The sequence below is a fragment of the Engraulis encrasicolus genome, chromosome 12 (assembly GCF_034702125.1).
Source record: "Engraulis encrasicolus isolate BLACKSEA-1 chromosome 12, IST_EnEncr_1.0, whole genome shotgun sequence".
Classification (NCBI taxonomy): domain Eukaryota; kingdom Metazoa; phylum Chordata; class Actinopteri; order Clupeiformes; family Engraulidae; genus Engraulis; species Engraulis encrasicolus.
The window spans coordinates 18,838,362-18,855,861 of NC_085868.1; the positions used below are offsets into that span (position 1 = coordinate 18,838,362).

The 17,500-nt window shown below is 42.1% G+C and overlaps 1 protein-coding gene across 1 annotated transcript in view; it reads left to right on the plus strand.

Annotated features, from left to right (window-relative positions):
- The window catches only part of LOC134459383 (low-density lipoprotein receptor-related protein 1B-like), a 628,069-nt gene that overhangs the window by 391,564 nt on the left and 219,005 nt on the right, over nucleotides 1–17,500 (plus strand). Inside the window, exons 56-60 of the mRNA XM_063211727.1 lie at nucleotides 2,575–2,758; nucleotides 5,794–5,879; nucleotides 8,086–8,208; nucleotides 12,078–12,259; nucleotides 14,411–14,610. Coding sequence (XP_063067797.1) covers nucleotides 2,575–2,758; nucleotides 5,794–5,879; nucleotides 8,086–8,208; nucleotides 12,078–12,259; nucleotides 14,411–14,610 — 775 coding nt within the window. The remainder of the gene's footprint in view (nucleotides 1–2,574; nucleotides 2,759–5,793; nucleotides 5,880–8,085; nucleotides 8,209–12,077; nucleotides 12,260–14,410; nucleotides 14,611–17,500) is intronic.

Sequence of the window (17,500 nt, forward strand, 5' to 3'; positions counted from 1 at the left end):
ACACACACACACACACACACACACACACACACACAAATACTTTCATTAAAAGGGGGTTAGTGCCCAAGTCAAACACACATTACCACATTACCCCGGAAATGTTAATGCCATGCTTGCTGTTTGAGAAAATATTGGAGGAGAAACGAGCAAAGACATAGTATCAGTCTACACACGCACACACGTACACACACACACACACACACACACACACACACACACACACACACACACACACACACACACACACACACACACACACACACACACACACACACAAAACAAAGAGAGAGAGAGAGAGAGAAAGATGGGATCAGCACACATCTGTCCTTCGTTTAGTCTTCTGAGAAACATGAAACATCAGTCCCATGAAAGCAAGCATGACTAGTCTAGACAGTTGAAATACATGAGCAGTCAAATGTTTACACACACACACAGACACACACGTACACACCACACTCACACACGCACGCGCGCGCACACGCACACGCATATACACACACACACGTCTCGCATCATCTTCCATGAAAAAGTTAATATTATATACCAGGGCTTAACATTTACTTTTTCACCCACCGGCCACTGTGGCTAGTGGATTTCCTGAGTCACTAGCCATTCAGGTATTCCACTAGCCACAGCTTTTATATAGTTTTTCCCCCCTTTATCACAGTACATCTAACCTCAGAAGATGATGCACTAAAGTAAGATGAGTGTATAGCTTTCTACATGGAAGTATATCAAACAAATAGACACTGTGTTACTGTGCTTTTTCTTGAACTTAAATACAAACAATTGATACACAAGGAACAAACAGAATATAGGCTCCTTTGATACCTATGTCATACCAAGGAATAAGCTGCCAGCCAAATTGGCTAGTGACACTGAAAATATTACTAGCCACAGCCAAGTTTTACCAGCATTTGGCCGGTTGGCAGGTGCCAGTGTCAAGCCCTGTTATATACCACGTTGTCTTTCTAACTTGGGTGATTCCACTCAGTAGTTGATCTTATCTTAACTGATTATCATCACTTTTAAACCTCTTCGAGACGTGGTCTGATCAATAGCATAACAGTTAACGTGTCCCAAACGCCATCATTGAACTGCCTCCCTTGGTTTGCTACTGGTTGTTTGCTACCTTAAAAGAATGGGAGGAGTTCCCCATTTATACGGAGCTCAGAAACGATATCTTATTGCTCCTGGCCTGACTAGAAGCAACGCTGAAGGTGTTGTGTCACTAGGAGGGCGTGGCCTGGCTAAGTTGATCTACCTTTGTTATATGCTCATTGCGGTCTACTGTGACTACTGGTTGTTGGCTGGAATTTGCGACAGAGATTTTATGTTTCTGAATTTGGCATTGACAAAAGTTGTTTATATATAAAAGTAATTCTGGAGAAAGTCAGTGAGTGATTGACAGCTGTCATTACTAGCTCCCACCTTCTCGGAAATTTAAATTCCTCCTTCCCTATTTCACCTGTCACGTGCAAAGGCTGTCCGAATTGTCCAACCACCTGCCCTACTCCTCTTTTTCACTAGATCACCCAGCTACACTTCCCCTATACACTTAGGGTGTGGAAGCGGTTCTCATCCCGCTTGATCTCCGCTTAAAGCATCCCAGGGCCGAGGACCAGCTAACGTGCCACATATGCCTTTTGCCAATGCCTACTGTACACCAAGCACTCGACGGCAAAACTCGTGAACTCTGGCTTGCTCAGAATCTTTGAAAACTGAAAAATAAAGTTCGCACACCAAGCTACCGTGTCTCTTATTTTAATATAGTGACCTTTCAGGTTTTTACTGTTCATCAGACATCCACTATATTAAAATGAGAGAAACAGGAGCTTGATGTGCAGACTTTTTCAGATATTTTTCAGTTTTCATGTGACTTAACTAGTCCTGCACCCACTGAGACGGATGTGCGTATTTTCTTCTTTGTTAAACTTGCTCAGAATCTTTCTCAGCCTTTGAAAGGTTGAGGTACTGAATATGGTTTGTACAAAAACAAGTCTTTGACAGCACCTTTGTGACTAACTAGTACACTGGTGGGTGAGAGATGACTTTCTAAAACGGTGTTTATTGAATAAAGAAATGTGGGAGTGTCTGAAAAAGACTTGTCAAACTTTGAATCTTCAAAGTTGATTATTTTTTGCTATAGAAATTGCAATTTCATATCTGAATTCCTCCGTTGACTCTCCTTTTGTTGAACCAGATGTCATTCGGAAAAAGATGCTTGTTCATTAAACTCAAAGGTCAAAGGATACAAGAGACTGGTTGACACATCATTACTCACCCACAGATGAGGAAAAGGAATGTGAACAAAAATAAGAATGTGTTCCCAGTAAATTAAATTACCTCTGTAGAAATATGTTGGATGGTTTTGGGTTTGTATTCAAAGCGGTCATTGAAAAGTTAAAAACAGAAACTAGATGAACATGTTTTTCAGACAGAAATTAAGTTTTTCACCTGTTTTGTGTGTTTATCTCTCTCTCTCTCTCTCTCTCTCTCTCTCTCTCTCTCTCTCTCTCTCTCTCTCTCTCTCTCTCTCTCTCTCTCTCTCTCTCTTTGTGTCCCTATGTGCAGTGTAAATGTTGGAAAGGTTTCTACCTGAAGAACGATGGCAAGACGTGTATGGACATAGACGAGTGTCTGTTAGGCTTCCCCTGCAGTCAGCGTTGTGTGAACTCCTACGGCTCCTACAAGTGCCTCTGTGCAGACGGGTATGAGGCCACGGCCGCCAACCCACACAGCTGCAGATCCACTTCAGGTAACGCACTTGAACACACACACGCAGGTAAACAAATATGCTTAAGACACACACACACACACACACACACACACACACACACACACACACACACACACACACACACACACACACACACACACACACACACACACACACACACACCTGGAGACAGCTGCAGGATCATCTCAGGCACAGTAACAACCAATTTTGATTTTATAAATAGTTTTTCGGTCTTACCAGCTTTCAACTTGTTTCATCCATTTACACTGTATCTGTGTGTGTGCGTGTGCGTGTGCGTGTGCGTGTGCGCGCGCGTGTGTGTGTGTGTGTGTGTGTGTGTGTGATGGGGAAGAAGCAGCAAGCACCAAAAATTATTGGCGCGATTTTATGCATGATTTTGTGTGTTTGTGTTTTAGTGCTCCCATCCACCATTATTTACGTAAACACACGCACACACATGTGCGCACACATACATACACTTGCACACATGTATACAGCCATACGCCCCCTCATACACATAGGAGGGGAGCTGTGTCAGAGTGTGGCGAGGCCATTGTTTCTGTGGGGCATTTGGGACAGTGTTGTGTAGCAGGAAACAGGTGTCACAGTAATTACCATCTGTGGTCTGCTCCTGTAAGACCCATGCAAACACACACACTCGCACACGCACACGTACACACAGACACACACACACACACACACACACACACACACACACACACACACACACACACACACACACGCACACACACACACACACACACACACACACACACACACACACACACACACACACACACACACACACACACACACACACACACACGCACACACACACACACACTCAGACAGAGTAATATCTACATCCAATTTCTCAGAGTGCAGCTCAGGTGGAGGGTTGTTGATTGACAGCCGGGATCATTAAGTGAGCCGGCCGCGAGCTATTGGCATGGCGATGTGATGTGTGTTGCCATGGTGTGCAGATGATGCCCACGCCTCAGCAGACTGGGTATTATCCTCCCTCATTATGGCTCAGGCCACCGTGTGTGTGTGTATGTGTGTGTGTGTGTGTGTGTGTGTGTGTGTGTGTGTGTGTGTGTGTGTGTGTGTGTGTGTGTGTGTGTGTGTGTGTGTGTGTGTGTGTGTGTGTGTGTGTGTGTGTGTGTGTGTGTGTGTGTGTGGCATGAGGTGTTGGCATGCACTGTACCACTTAATTTTGTGCCCAAAATATCACACGTCGTCGCCGGGGCTTGGCTGTTAGGGAGCGCTGTGGTTGTTAAAGCATGTGGCTGTGGTTGTTAGGGGCTTGTATGGGTTGTTAGGGACCAGACTGGTAGTGAAGGGCGATAACACTGGCTGTTGATTTGTCTTTTCCTACTATTCTTGGTAACACTTGACTAGATGCCGGCGTCATACGTATGACATAACAGTGTCATAACATTGTCATAGTGCAGTCATGCATATGTCATAAACATTGTGTCAATGTCATGAACATGTAATGGCTTTGTCATTAAGTGAAATTTGTGAAAGTGAAAGTGAAAGACAGGCCTAACGATATCAACTTTTCATAACCCTAAAACGTTTACGCCATTGAAATTATGTTTATGACTCGTTCATGACTCTGTTATGACACTGTTTTGACATTATAATGGCACTATTATGTCATACGTATGACGCCGGCATCAAGTGTAACCCTATTCTTTTTTTAACCCTGTGAAACCTGAACCATGAAAGCAATGAGAGAAAATTCTATTTTTTTGGAATTTGCTTCAATATTGGTCCCTTATAAGAAATGTAAAAAAAAAAATCAAAATTTTGTTAAGGTCGCTGAGATATTTAATGCATCATATATGATGCATCAGGCTTTTAATGAATGAAAATTCCAATTTCATGACCATTGAAAAATGACTTTTAATGCATTTACAACTTTTTTTTAATTTAAAAAAGTTGTCAGACAATTCAATTTGAGGATTATCTTTAAATATTTAGTGAGATCCTGCCATTTTTTAAAGCCTATCCTTGTTTTAGCAGGACCATATTTTACATTTCCCACAGCCTGGTTGGGTAATTTTTTAAAATCTATGTAAAAACATAGCTGATCGAATGCTCAACAACCTATTTATGAGTGTAATATAGATCATTATTCATTTTTGATGTGTAATTTGAATATATGGGTCCATTACTACAATTGGACCATTTCTCCATTCACTTCAATGCATTTTTTACGAGATCATAATTTCAACATTTTGCATTGCATTTTCAAAATTGCAAGTAAAACCTGTTTCTTAAGGCAATATCTTTGTCTTGAAGTAAAACAACTTGTGTGTTTTGTTAAACGATCGTCGTGGTATGCTTTGTAAGTTTCCCTATGGAGCAAATGCATTGATGGCTGACTTCCTGCCACCGCCGGATGGTGCTTATATGTCTCATCAGTTTTAGCACGATCTCTCTGCAACACGGTGTAAAAATATAAACTCTTCCTTGCTTAATTGCACAAAGCAAGTGTTCAAATTAAAGGATGTAGAGTTATATTTCGGAAATTTGTACACAAACCTTATGCAATTTGACGAAATCTCAGCGTCGGTCAGGGAAACCGCTTCTACCCCATTTTCCTGTTTTTCGCCGAGCTGTGGTCAACTTGTTGTCGACCGCTGCTCTCTTGTGGCGGTTTCCGTGTACTGCAGGACGTTTGGAAATGACACGCAGGATGTTTTTCAGATCGATTTTTTTGTGTGTCAGCGTGGAGAGGGCTTTGAATTTGATGAGACATATATGATGCATCCGGCGCGATAGGGTTAACTACATTTAGTTCTTCCGATGTACTTTTTAAGTTTCTGTCTCTCCATTTCTTCCCCTTTTCCAAGTTTTACTCTTTTGTACTGAACTATCTCTAATACAAATGTGCTGGTGTCTTTCTCTTCTTACTATATTTGTATGGCCATTGTCTTTCTTTTTCTCATTCTATGTAAACAATGTACTTACACTTGTGCAAGTTCTCTTGCAAATTGTCTCTGTCTTTGTCTTTGTCTCTGTCTCTGTCTCTCTCTCTCTAGCTGAGGAGCCGTTTCTCATTCTGGCCGACCACCATGAGATCCGGAAGATCAGCGTTGATGGTTCCAATTACACCCTCTTAAAACAGGTGAGGCCCCTGGTATTGCCTTTGCACCTCATCTCTCCACACCTTGTCTGAGGTGAGCGTGGAGCAGCTCACCATCATCAGATCATATCAGCCTCCCCTGTGAAATGCTGAAACACCTTTTTTTCATTCACAAAGTTGTACCTACATACAGTACCTGGCAACCTGCCAATGCCTGATTTTTTTTAAAGGTGAAAAGATGGGTTGGTGTTTTAAACAGGCCTATGAAAAAACCCATCAGTAAGATAGGTGGTGCATTAAACATGATTGTTGAGGTTGGTGTGCTTGTGGTGATTGTAAAGCCTCCTCGGGTGCTGATTCTGAGATTCTGGGTTCTTTCAATGCATCTGCTATGGTTCCAGAGAGACACTCAGACACTCAGACTTGCGTATGCAGCATGGGTAATGTTCTGTTTGAGTTGTGTGCATGTGCGCATGTGTGCGAATGTGTGTGTGTGTGTGTGTGTGTGTGTGTGTGTGTGTGTGTGTGTGTGTGTGTGTGTGTGTGTGCGCGCTCATGTCTGTTAGTCTGCACGCGTGTGTGTGTGTGTGTGTGTGTATGTGTGTGTGTATGTGTGTTTGTGTGTGTGTGTGTATGTGTGTGTGTATGTGTGTTTGTGTGTGTGTGTATGTGTGTGTGTGTGCAAGGTTCACGTTAGCCAGCTGTGGCCGGACATTGGCCGTTTTGCATGCATTAATGACCGGCAAAGTAAAATGTGACCGGACAAAATGTCGGACAAAAATGACTAGGCCCACAATTAATCAGTAAATAATATCAGCTCATTTTAAATACTGAATGTTACAAAACACCAGTAATATGAAACTGAACAAAGCTGAAAATAATTGTGAATAGCCTAAATGAACACGTCATAAACAGCACACAATAGTGTTGCTTGCGCTCTCATCCCCACGTCGTTGTCCCCAGTCAAGTTATATGCTTCCCAATCACTTGACTCACGCTGGCTGCTGTCAAGGAACAATTCTGCTTTTTGTAGCCCATTTTACCAATATATCAGTAAATACAACAAAGGGCATTGCATTTGCAAAACCGTTTCATGCCCATTTGCGAAGGCAGCTGTGTGGGACTCAATTCGATGACATGCGCAGCATGGCAGCATTGCAGCATGGAATTACTTTCACTTTTACCTCTGCTGAAAAATGGTGGTGGATCGCCAAGTAGGCAACAGTAGAGGATCAAATTAAACATTTCAGTGAAAGATGCTCTCGAGAAGTCTCAGCGAAAGAGCATGCAGGGCATTAAAACTTTTTTTCATCACCGGCCAAAATGGATAACTCACACGCCCACATAGAGCGTCGTACGGAACTTGTCAATTCCATTACTTTTGAGAGCGCAGGAACACATCGCAATACAGTTCAAATTTCAGTTGCATCGTTTCTGTTACTGCACTACTATTACAGTCATCTCCTCGTTACCCAATTTGAGTAGGGAAATCCTCTTCGCTTTTGCGGACAAAACACAATGGTTTCAGTCGATAGCTGATATGCGCGTTGGGTGGCTGCTTTTTTTTTCTCCAGTTAGAGCTCTCGGGTCTCTGAAAGAGAGCGCACGTTTGCTCCCCGTGCATACAATCAGGGCTCTAAATTAACACCAGCCAACTGGCCAAATACTAGTGAAATTTAAGTTTTTCTACAAAAGACCAATTTACTAGCCACTTTGACCCATTAGGGAGTGTGTGGTTGGCTATATGAGGGAAGGTCCGTTAGATATTCCAAATGTCCGGTATTCTGCAATACAGCCGGCCACTTGTCCGACCAGTGAGAATTTTAGCGTGAACACTGTGTGTTTGTGTGCACATGCACATGGGAGTGTATGCAAACTCATACGCATTGAAGCTTCAATTTAATCATCATCCAGACTGTGAGGAAGTCAATGCTTGATATCAGAAAGGGTTTGTGCAGTTCCCTTGCTTGTCTCTCACCCCATGTTTTTTTGACACACTTCACATTTTCTGTTCTATTCAGAACAACACCTGAAAGTGTGATGCTGTTAACAAAGTCTTCCATTATTTTCATTCCAGTGTGTATCCTTCACAACATCATCTCCTTTATTGCAAGACCATTATGTTGGTGGAAAAAAGACCCATCACATCACCCCACACACACAGATGGAAAATAAAGGAAGCAAAGAAAAAGAGCTAATCCAATCTCCTTTTTCCACCCCTCTTCATTCTTCTTCTTCTTCTTTCCAGGGCCTGAACAGCATCATCTCTATTGACTTTGACTACAAAAAGGAATTCATCTATTGGATCGACTCGAGCCGACCGAGCGGACGGAGGATAAATAGGATGCGATTGAATGGCAGTGACCTCAAGGTACAATAGAACCCCAGACCAGCACAGACCAAGTGTTGTGCAGTGCACAGGGCTGGACTGGCCATCTGGCATAGCAGGCATTTCCCGGTGTGCCCCGCACCCTAGTGGGCCCCTATTAACAGCAATGAAAAAAAAACCATAGGAGCCCACAAGGGTGTGGGGCCCTTCGGTGAGTTAGTTCTGTGCCGCTAATTATGAGGGGGCCCTTTAAGCCAAAAGTGGCCGGGCCCTCTATCTCCCCCATTCCAGCCCTGGCGGTGCAGTGCAGCACAGTGCAGCAGCAGAATGCCCCAATGCATGATTGGTAATGTGCCTGCCCTCTGCGGAGACAAGGTCAAACGCAAGGTCAATCGCAATCTTCGCTGTTCTTTTCAACCGCACTTTACCGTCATATCCTGTTAGCATCAGCTATAGGCTGAAGGCTGAAAGCTGAAAGCCAAAGAGTTTCAAGAACTGAAGAGAAGAAAGGCAGGTGAAGTGTGTCAGAGTAGAGATGTTTGGCTAAAGGGGCACTGTGTAGGATGGTGGCCAAAGTATATATTGCAACTAGCTACTCATTGAAACGGTGCTGTCTAGTGCCAAATTTGATATTTTTTTGAATATATACAAAATAATGAACTAACCACTAGTGTGAGGAAAGTACAGTGAGATTTGCAGCTCAATATTTAAATTCCTGGAAATTCAAAATGGAGGGCAATGGAAAAGATCACCCTTTTTATGTATGAAAAGTTTTCCCAGTTATAATGAATACTTACAATTTGATGATGATGGATCAAAGTATGTATTCATGAAAAATGAGACATTTTTGAATGGGCAGTATGAATTTTGGAAATGAACAGCTACAAATATTACAATGTGCACCTTTAATCATCATGAGACAAAGGTGTTTAATGAAACATGGGCACGCACAATACATGTGTATTTGGATAAATATTGCAATAAGAAATTCACAGTTATAAACCTTGATTAGTAGATACCACATTTCTGTTTTTAGACACATAGCTTGTAATACTACTACTTAATAAATGGGATTTATTATTATGCCATGAGTGAAATCAGCAATGACCCCCCCCCCCAACATGTCGAGTGGACTCCCCCAGGAGTGATGGAAAATGATTCCTGCTACCTCATTAAGCTGGTTTAAGAGAAGACCTTGCCAAAAAATGTACAAGGCTGTCTGTCCTCAAAGCGAACTCTTCCTACTTTGAAGAATCCAAAATGTGTTTGCTTTGTTTATATCTCCATGCCAACTGCACCGTCCCAGCAGTCCTGTGTCAGCTCGTGGTTCTGATGCCTTCAGCAGTGTTCTTGAAAACAAAGAAAAAAAAAAAACACAGACGTAGGGGGTGAATCCAGATCTGTTATATGGTATATCTGCTGTAACAGACACTGAAACAAATGTACAATAATTGACCATTGATATAGATGCGTCCAGAAGGGACACATTGAAAGAAAAGCATGTTGTAAATGTTTTCACAGTAATGGGACAGAAATATGTTGTTTAAAAATAAGTTCAATATTGAAAACATATTTCTATTGATCATTTGCCATGCATAGGCCTACTGTATATTATATAGACATGAACAAAGACGTGTCTACAAACGTGGTTTCCAGTAATGGCAAAAACATGCTTGATGCTTTAAAAATAGTCAAGATTTGTGAGACTTTGAAAACCAAGCTTATTTTACCCAGCTTTTTGAATAGCATATGTTAGGCATTGTGTCCCCCCGGCTACATATTTGGCAGCTGTGCTCGGTCTCCATTCACTGAAAAAAAAGAAAAAAAGTAGTCTTTGACCCTCAACTGAAAATATATGTATGTTGTGTTGCGGAATGTTCAGACATCTGTGGATTGTGTCTAGTTCAAACAGAATGTGCATGCCAGTGTGGGTTTAGGGAAATTCAAACTTTTTTTTTCCCTTCCTCATTTCTTCAAGACAGTGCATCTCAAGGTTGAAACTCGTATTCCCATACCATATGTATGAGTTACTCTGCTGATCCACAGCCCCTAGCACATTCGGCCTGATGGATATCCTAGTTGGTTTACTTTTTGAAGAAGTAATATTGTTTTCTAATGTTTTCATGGTTTAATGCAAATGAACCCCATACCACTCCCGCTATGCCCGATCGGTGCATTGCTTGGCAGTAATTGTAAAGCGCTTTTTAGATTATCTGCTAAATGATACATGTAAATGCAGTTTACTACTACTATTAGTAATAGTAGTTGTAGTAGTAGTAGTAGTTGTAGTAGTAGTAGTAGTAGTAGTAGTAGTACAACTAGTACCAGTAAACTATTGCCACTTACAACTATCAGGACAACTATTGCCACTTACAAAACCAGTACAACTATTGCCACTTACAAAATACACTGTCACCAACACTATGATTGCCACTACTACTACTCATCCTCATCATCATCATCATCATGGTCGTCATCTTCATCTTCATTATCATCATCATCATCATGGTCGTCATCTTCATCTTCATTATCATCATCACCATCGTCATTATCATCATCATCATCATCATCATCGTCATCATCATCATCGGCATAAACATCTTCATAGCCATGTAGCCCTTGTTAACTGTGACCCTATGTTAATGGAAAGTTAAGCATTCAGATCAGCAGTTCTGTCTCCAACCACCTGCCCCACCCCACCTAATCTCTCAGCCGTCAGCAGTCTTCCGACATCTCTATCAGTCATTCCATCTCGCTACCACGGTTGTAAACGCATCCCATCATTAACTGGTTGCCACTGCAGGGAGTTTGCCAGTTTTGCTGCAAATTAGAGAGGCTTGGCGTCTCCCTCAATCAGTGCCCAGAGCCACCCATTACTTTTAACAGCACGTCGAGGGTGTGTGTGTGTATGTGTGTGTGTGTTGGGGGGATTCTTTTTTAAGTGGAGTTGAGAAGCTCAAAGTGATTAAAACTCTGCTCATCACACACCAGGGGTTCTGGATTGCTGGATTGTGTGTGTGTGTGTGTGTGTGTGTGTGTGTGTTTATTTGTAACTTTTATTTTAATTCATTTGATTGTCTGTCTTCATTTTCGTTCTGCAAAGCAAGCCATATTACAGCACAACAGGGTTCAGCATTATTCTTTTTTCCCTCCATTGTCTTTGTTTTTACCTGTCTCTATCTAGGTCTAGATGTTTGAAGTTAAATACTGCTGAAAAATTCAAAAGCAGCGCGATGTGTGTTTACCATTTTATAATTTGCATTTTGTCCTTTTCATTGTTCTTTTTTTTAGTTTTGCCTGACAACCGTTCTGTTCGATATTTGCTCCAGTCATCTCTTATTAGCAATTATTTTTTTTAGTTGTCCTCCGTTGCAATAGATATTAAAAGCCTGGAAACTGTAAAGTTAAGTTTCTATCTTTGCAGGGAAGATTTGCCAATAGATGCAAAAAAAAGAACAATCTTTGGAGAAAAGATAATTAGCATCTTTGTTAAGTATCTGGATCATACTGCAGGAAGCCTGCACAATTACTGTATCTCAAAGTAACTTTCTAGCTAGGATATTATGTACTGTATCTTTCTTTTAACTTTGACTTTCTAGCTAGGATATGATGTATCTTTCTTTTAACTTAAGACTTTCTAGCTAGGATATGATGTATCTTTCTTTTGACTTTTGGTTACTGCATATTGATGGTGCAACTTTTTATGTTTTTATGTTATTTAGTTCAATACATTGATGGTTTTGGCATCCCTAAACCAGGTATTTTCTTGTGTGTGGACGTCTGTCCTACTTCTGTGTAATGTCCTGCAAACTGTTCTGATGGTCTGATGGTTTGAGTATTTCTTTCTTGCTTCTTGAGTGGAGCGTTTCAGTTTTGCCTGTGTCCCTCCATGCCTCTCTCTCCCTGCCTAGATAGTCCACAGGAGCTCAGTGCCTAGCGCCCTGGCTGTGGACTGGATTGGGAAGAACCTGTACTGGTGCGACGCAGAGAAGAAGTCCCTGGAGGTGTCCAAGGCTAACGGCCTCTACCCCACCACACTGCTCAGTGCTGGGGTCCGCAACCCTGTCAGCCTGGCCCTGGATATCCAGACTGCGTAAGTGATGCGGCTAATTAACAGAACACTGTGTAATGCCTTCTACGTGTACTCTATTAGCCTGTTGGCCTGAGCTTATGTCTGTAATGCATATTTGTGGATTTGTTGTAGTCTTCTTAGTCTTCTCAGCAACTACCCATTCCCACGCTCCTTAGTGTTTGAGTCCTAAACACACACACCATTAATACAACCAGCCTTATTTTAAGGCTTCTTTCTTTTTATTAACATGTGTATTGGCTTTGCGTGTGTATCTTTTCTTTCTTTCGTACTTTCTTTCTTCCACTAACAGTGTTTTTGTGTATTAATGTATGTCTATGCTTTCAATTTTTCTACTTGGGAACATTGAGGCTCCCTTTTTTGGATACTAGATGGAAATGAGATATTATTCTGCTACAATCTGGCATATTTACATTTGAATGTATGTTCACTAATGTGCAGTGCCCTGAAAAATAAAGTAAAGTGAAACCCAATTTCCCTGGCCCTGGACATGCAGAGTACATGTACAATGCTCTTAATCTGTCTCAAACAGCACTGTTATTAGCCCAATGACAACTTACTGTATGCCAGATGTTAATTACTTACTATATATCTGTATTGTGGAACATGTACGACAATCAACAACATATCCTCATGAGGAAAAAAGTTGCTTGACGTCTTAGTTTCACCCACTGTCATCTTATGACTGCACATCACATTTTTCAAGACTTATGTATGACAAGTGGTGGGAACTTTTATGCCACAGGGGGGTAAAGGCCTTACCGTTCTGCATTCACTAGCACGAGTCATCATCATCATCTCTCTCTCTCTCTCTCTCTCTCTCTCTCTCTCTCTCTCTCTCTCTCTCTCTCTCCCCTCTCTTCTCATCTCTCTCTCTCTCTCTCTCTCTCTCTCTCTCTCTCTCTCTCTCTCTCTCTCTCTCTCTCCTCTCCCCTTCCTTCTTTGCAGAGCCCATTTATGTAGGTTCACAGGGGTTTGCAGGCAGCACTCTGCATTCATTCCCTCATCCATTCTGTGGTTGATTCAGATGCATTCATGGACTTGGTGAAGTGCTGAGCTCTGGCCATAAGCCAGTCCTAATGATCTGGTGCAGCTCTGAAAAGCTTTTTCGCATTTGTCATCATGGCTTTACTTTTTTTATATTCAGAGTAGAAGTCCAACCACGTGGTATATATATATTCCTTCTGTGCCGGAGTGTGCTTACTGTGATTATCGCATTCAATTGAATTGCCTGCAACTAATGTGGCAGAACTTTTACTTTCTGTTGCCTAACAGGTGTGTCCACCTTTGGTTATATTTGGGATGGTCTCAGCTAGGGGTGTAAATCACAGCCTTCATGGCGATTCGATTCTATATTGATTTCTTCATCCAACGGTTTTATTGTTTTTGATACTTAAGAGTGCCCCACGATTTGATTCAATTCGATTCGATTCAAATCAATGGTTCATATTTTTTTTAGCGTACCTTACAGGCTTGGCTTATATGTGAAAAGTAAAATAAATCAACAAAAGCTGAAATATCTGCATGCTTTTCATAATGTATGGGTATCTTTATGGTGGTCCATACTATTATTACTACATGAGCAAAATAAAATGCCTCACAAAATGACTTGCAATAATTACAAAAATTGATTCATAACAATTAATAGTATCGATGCATTGATTCAAATTGATTATTATTTACACCCCAAGTTTCAGCCTGTATATCATCATGTACACTATATCAGTCACTGTGGGCTAAATTATGTGCTCAGCTGCGTAAAATATACCCCTGCAGCCCCCGCGAGGCAGGGGGGGCCATACAGGGCGGGGGGCCCACATGGACACTTGACTTGAAGAATCGGGGCCCCCTCCCTCTTTTTTTCGTTCGGGGCCCCATTCTTGGTAGCTTGCAGGGGGGCCTGAATTACTTGCAATAGCCGGTGGATGTGCTGTATGGGAGTATGGACCATCACTCTTTCTGTTTTTTTCCATTCCCCAGAGCATATTGACTTCTCTTTTTTTCAGCCTGTATTTAGGACCCATTCTCTTTATCTGTTCCCCTAAAATGCATGCGTGTTCTATACAAACTATGCAATCTGTATTCTATGTACAAGTATTGTCAATGTGCAGTATACAGGTACAGTTGTGATTCTGATGTGTTTTGTTATTTCAGCCATGCTTTTTGGATTGACTGTTGTGAGGCTCCATACATTGGGCGTGTGGGCCTGGATGGCAGCTCTCCTGACGTCATCATCAATGCCGAGATGTACAACCCTACAGCTCTGGCCATCGACTATGTCAACAGGAGGCTCTACTGGGCAGACGACAGCCATGTCATGTTTGCAAACACAGACGGCTCGAGGAGACACAAAGGTCAGTATCGATCAGGGGCTAGTTTAGGGTTTTTTTTAGTAACACTTTACTTGACGCCGGTGTAATATGCATTTCATGAAATTAAATGCACATTACCACACACTACCAGTAGGTCAGATTTAGTGCAAAAGAGGTAAAATTTCATTTTGTGTTTATAGTACTTCATTGGGTTAGCTCTTATTTAAAATTGAAGGCCATTTTTACAAAATCTCAAATCTCAAACATAGAACACACTGCAGCTTAGTTTTCAAGACTATATTCTGTGCACACACCCAACTAAGGTTTCAGTGTTGTCGCACCTTCTTCAGAGTCCAAGAAGAAGGTGTGGCAACACCGAAATGTTAGTTGTGTGTGTGCACAGAATAAAGTCTTGAAAACTAAGCTGCAGTGTGCTCCAGCCTCTCCTTTCCAGTGATGTCTGGCCCACTGTGATGCACTTGCAAGCTGAGTGAGGGATGATTCGTAGAGTCCCAATTCTACTATAAACATGGAACACTTGTTCAGGAACCACTGTTAGCACTTGGGGCTGAGCACCCCTAAAGATATATTATGTATTTACGATATATTTCCTCTCTTGATCTCTCCAGTAACTCACACTGGGTATGAAGAAAAGATTAAGGTTATTGTGACATTGTGCACTTCATAGCAGAGACATAATTTTGCCACTCTCCGCTAACTTTCTATACCCCACACTGGGGAACTGAAACCACATGCATCTTCTTTTGTCTTGTGAATTTGATTTGGTCTAAAAATGGGCCATTATAATACCCATCTGTTTATCACATTTTTGTCTGACTGCCAACATATGTGATTTCTGCGGGAGGCTTATGATCTTTTTTCCGTTAAAACAAGATTTACAAAGAATCTCTTCAACAATTCAAAGCCACTGCACCATTTTATATACCTACCATCCTGAAGAGTCCTTTGTTGATCCTTTTATGAGGTTTCTAAGTTATGTACGACTTTCCTCCAAAGGCCCAAATGAACTTCAGTCCCAAGTCTACTTATTGAAATGTCAATAGCCGTCTGAGTTGCTAATGGAAAGAGAGTAGCATTATAGCTCGCCGGCTTGGCTTGGCTGTCTCTGACGACCCGTGGAAGACAAGAGTTAATTAAAGTGTCTGTCAGACTGTTGAATGATCAAGCATCGTTACTCATTTTGTGTTTTCAGTATTTACTGGCTATGTGTGTGAGCAGCGGGAGAGTGGATAGAGGCAGTTAATGTTCGCACTATCTGCATGAGTCAGTAAATGTTAGCATAGGGAGCTTACAGACTCAGTGACCAGGCTAATCCTGATTAATTTCTGGCAAGTATAGTCTCCTAGTGTCTTTTGTTATTTTTCTTTTGCTTCATTTTCTTCTCTCCTTTCTCGTTTTCTTTCCCCTGTCTCTCTCCCTCCTTCTCTTCTCAATCTTGGCCTTTCTTTTGTTTTCCATCTTGCTTCCCTTTTCTTCAACCTTGTCACATTCCTTCATTTTCTTTATCCATGTATGTGTATTTTTATTTTTTCTGGTATGTATTTCCTTTTCCATTTGTCTCCTTTCCAGTTTCCCGCTTAATTTGAAATTATCTTTCTCTCTTACTCTCCTGCTTATCTCTTTCGTGTGCTCTCTCTCTCTCTCTCTCTCTCTCTCTCTCTCTCTCTCTCTCTCTCTCTCTCTCTCTCTCTCTCCCCCTCTCAATCTCTCTCAGTGATGTTTGCCTAAATGTTGGCATCCCCCACTCTACTCTGCTGGCAGCCTTCCCTCTTCTCTGCCCTCTATACTGTATCTGCTTGGCACTGTGTCATGACCTGGTGGCACTCTAGCCCCCTGGCACAGGCCACTGCTGCAGCTTATGGCACTCACTGAAATCCAGTGTGTGTAGTGTGTGTGTGTGTGTGCGTGCGGGTGCGGGTGCAGGTGTTCATATGTGCGTACGTGTGTGTGTGTGCGTGTATTATGTGCGCGTGTGTGTGTGTGTGTGTGTGTCTGTTTTATGTTGTGTGTGTGTGTGTTGTGTGTGTGTGTGTGTGTGTGTGTGGTGTGTGTGTGTGTGTGTGTGGTGTGTGTGTGTGTGTGTGTGTGTGTGTGTGTGTGTGTGTGTGTGTGTGTGTGTGTGTGTGTGTGTGTGTGTGCATGTGTGTGCGTGTATTATGTGCGCGTGTGTGTGTCAGCTTATGGAGGCTTGCCAGAGCTTGTTCATGGACATGGCATGTGCCAATGTGTGCGTGTATGCCCCCGAGCTGGCCTGGCACATGGCGAGGGCACAGGTCCAGAGATCCAGAACCCCTAGCCAGGCTCTACTCCAGCAATATGGTTTAATCACATTGCATTCCTTGACAGCCCTGCTAATCAGGCTGTCCACACTTTCCTATTGGAAGAAATAGTTAGTGTCCAAAGTCGATCACAAAGTGAGGGATGTTTTCCCTTCATTTGATAGCAGGGCTGAACTGGGGGGGAAATACGGCCTGGTCACCTTTGGATTAAAGGGAGCCCCCCACCCCATAATTAGTGCCGCAGATTTATTTTTTTTCATTTCTGAAAATAGAGGCCCACAAGGGTGCGGGGCCCACCAGGAAATGCCCGCTATGCCAGATGGCCAGTTCAGCCCTGTTTGATAGAAAAGTTAGACACTTTAATCAAAGAGAAATGTTTCAAATGTATTTGTCATATTGCCATTGTTCCATCCCATTATCTTTCACACAGTAAGACTTTTTTGTCTTTCCTTTTGCATGCATCCATGTTCTGACTGTTTTGTACAGCACATTTTAAAGCAATTATACTAACAGTCAAGCTGAAATAACAGGTTTCAGTTGTAATTGAGAAGCAGTACACTCCACAGGGGTCTCTGATCCCTTAGAAAGCTCGTTGAAAAGACATGGGGCCTCATTTATAAAACTTTGCGGAA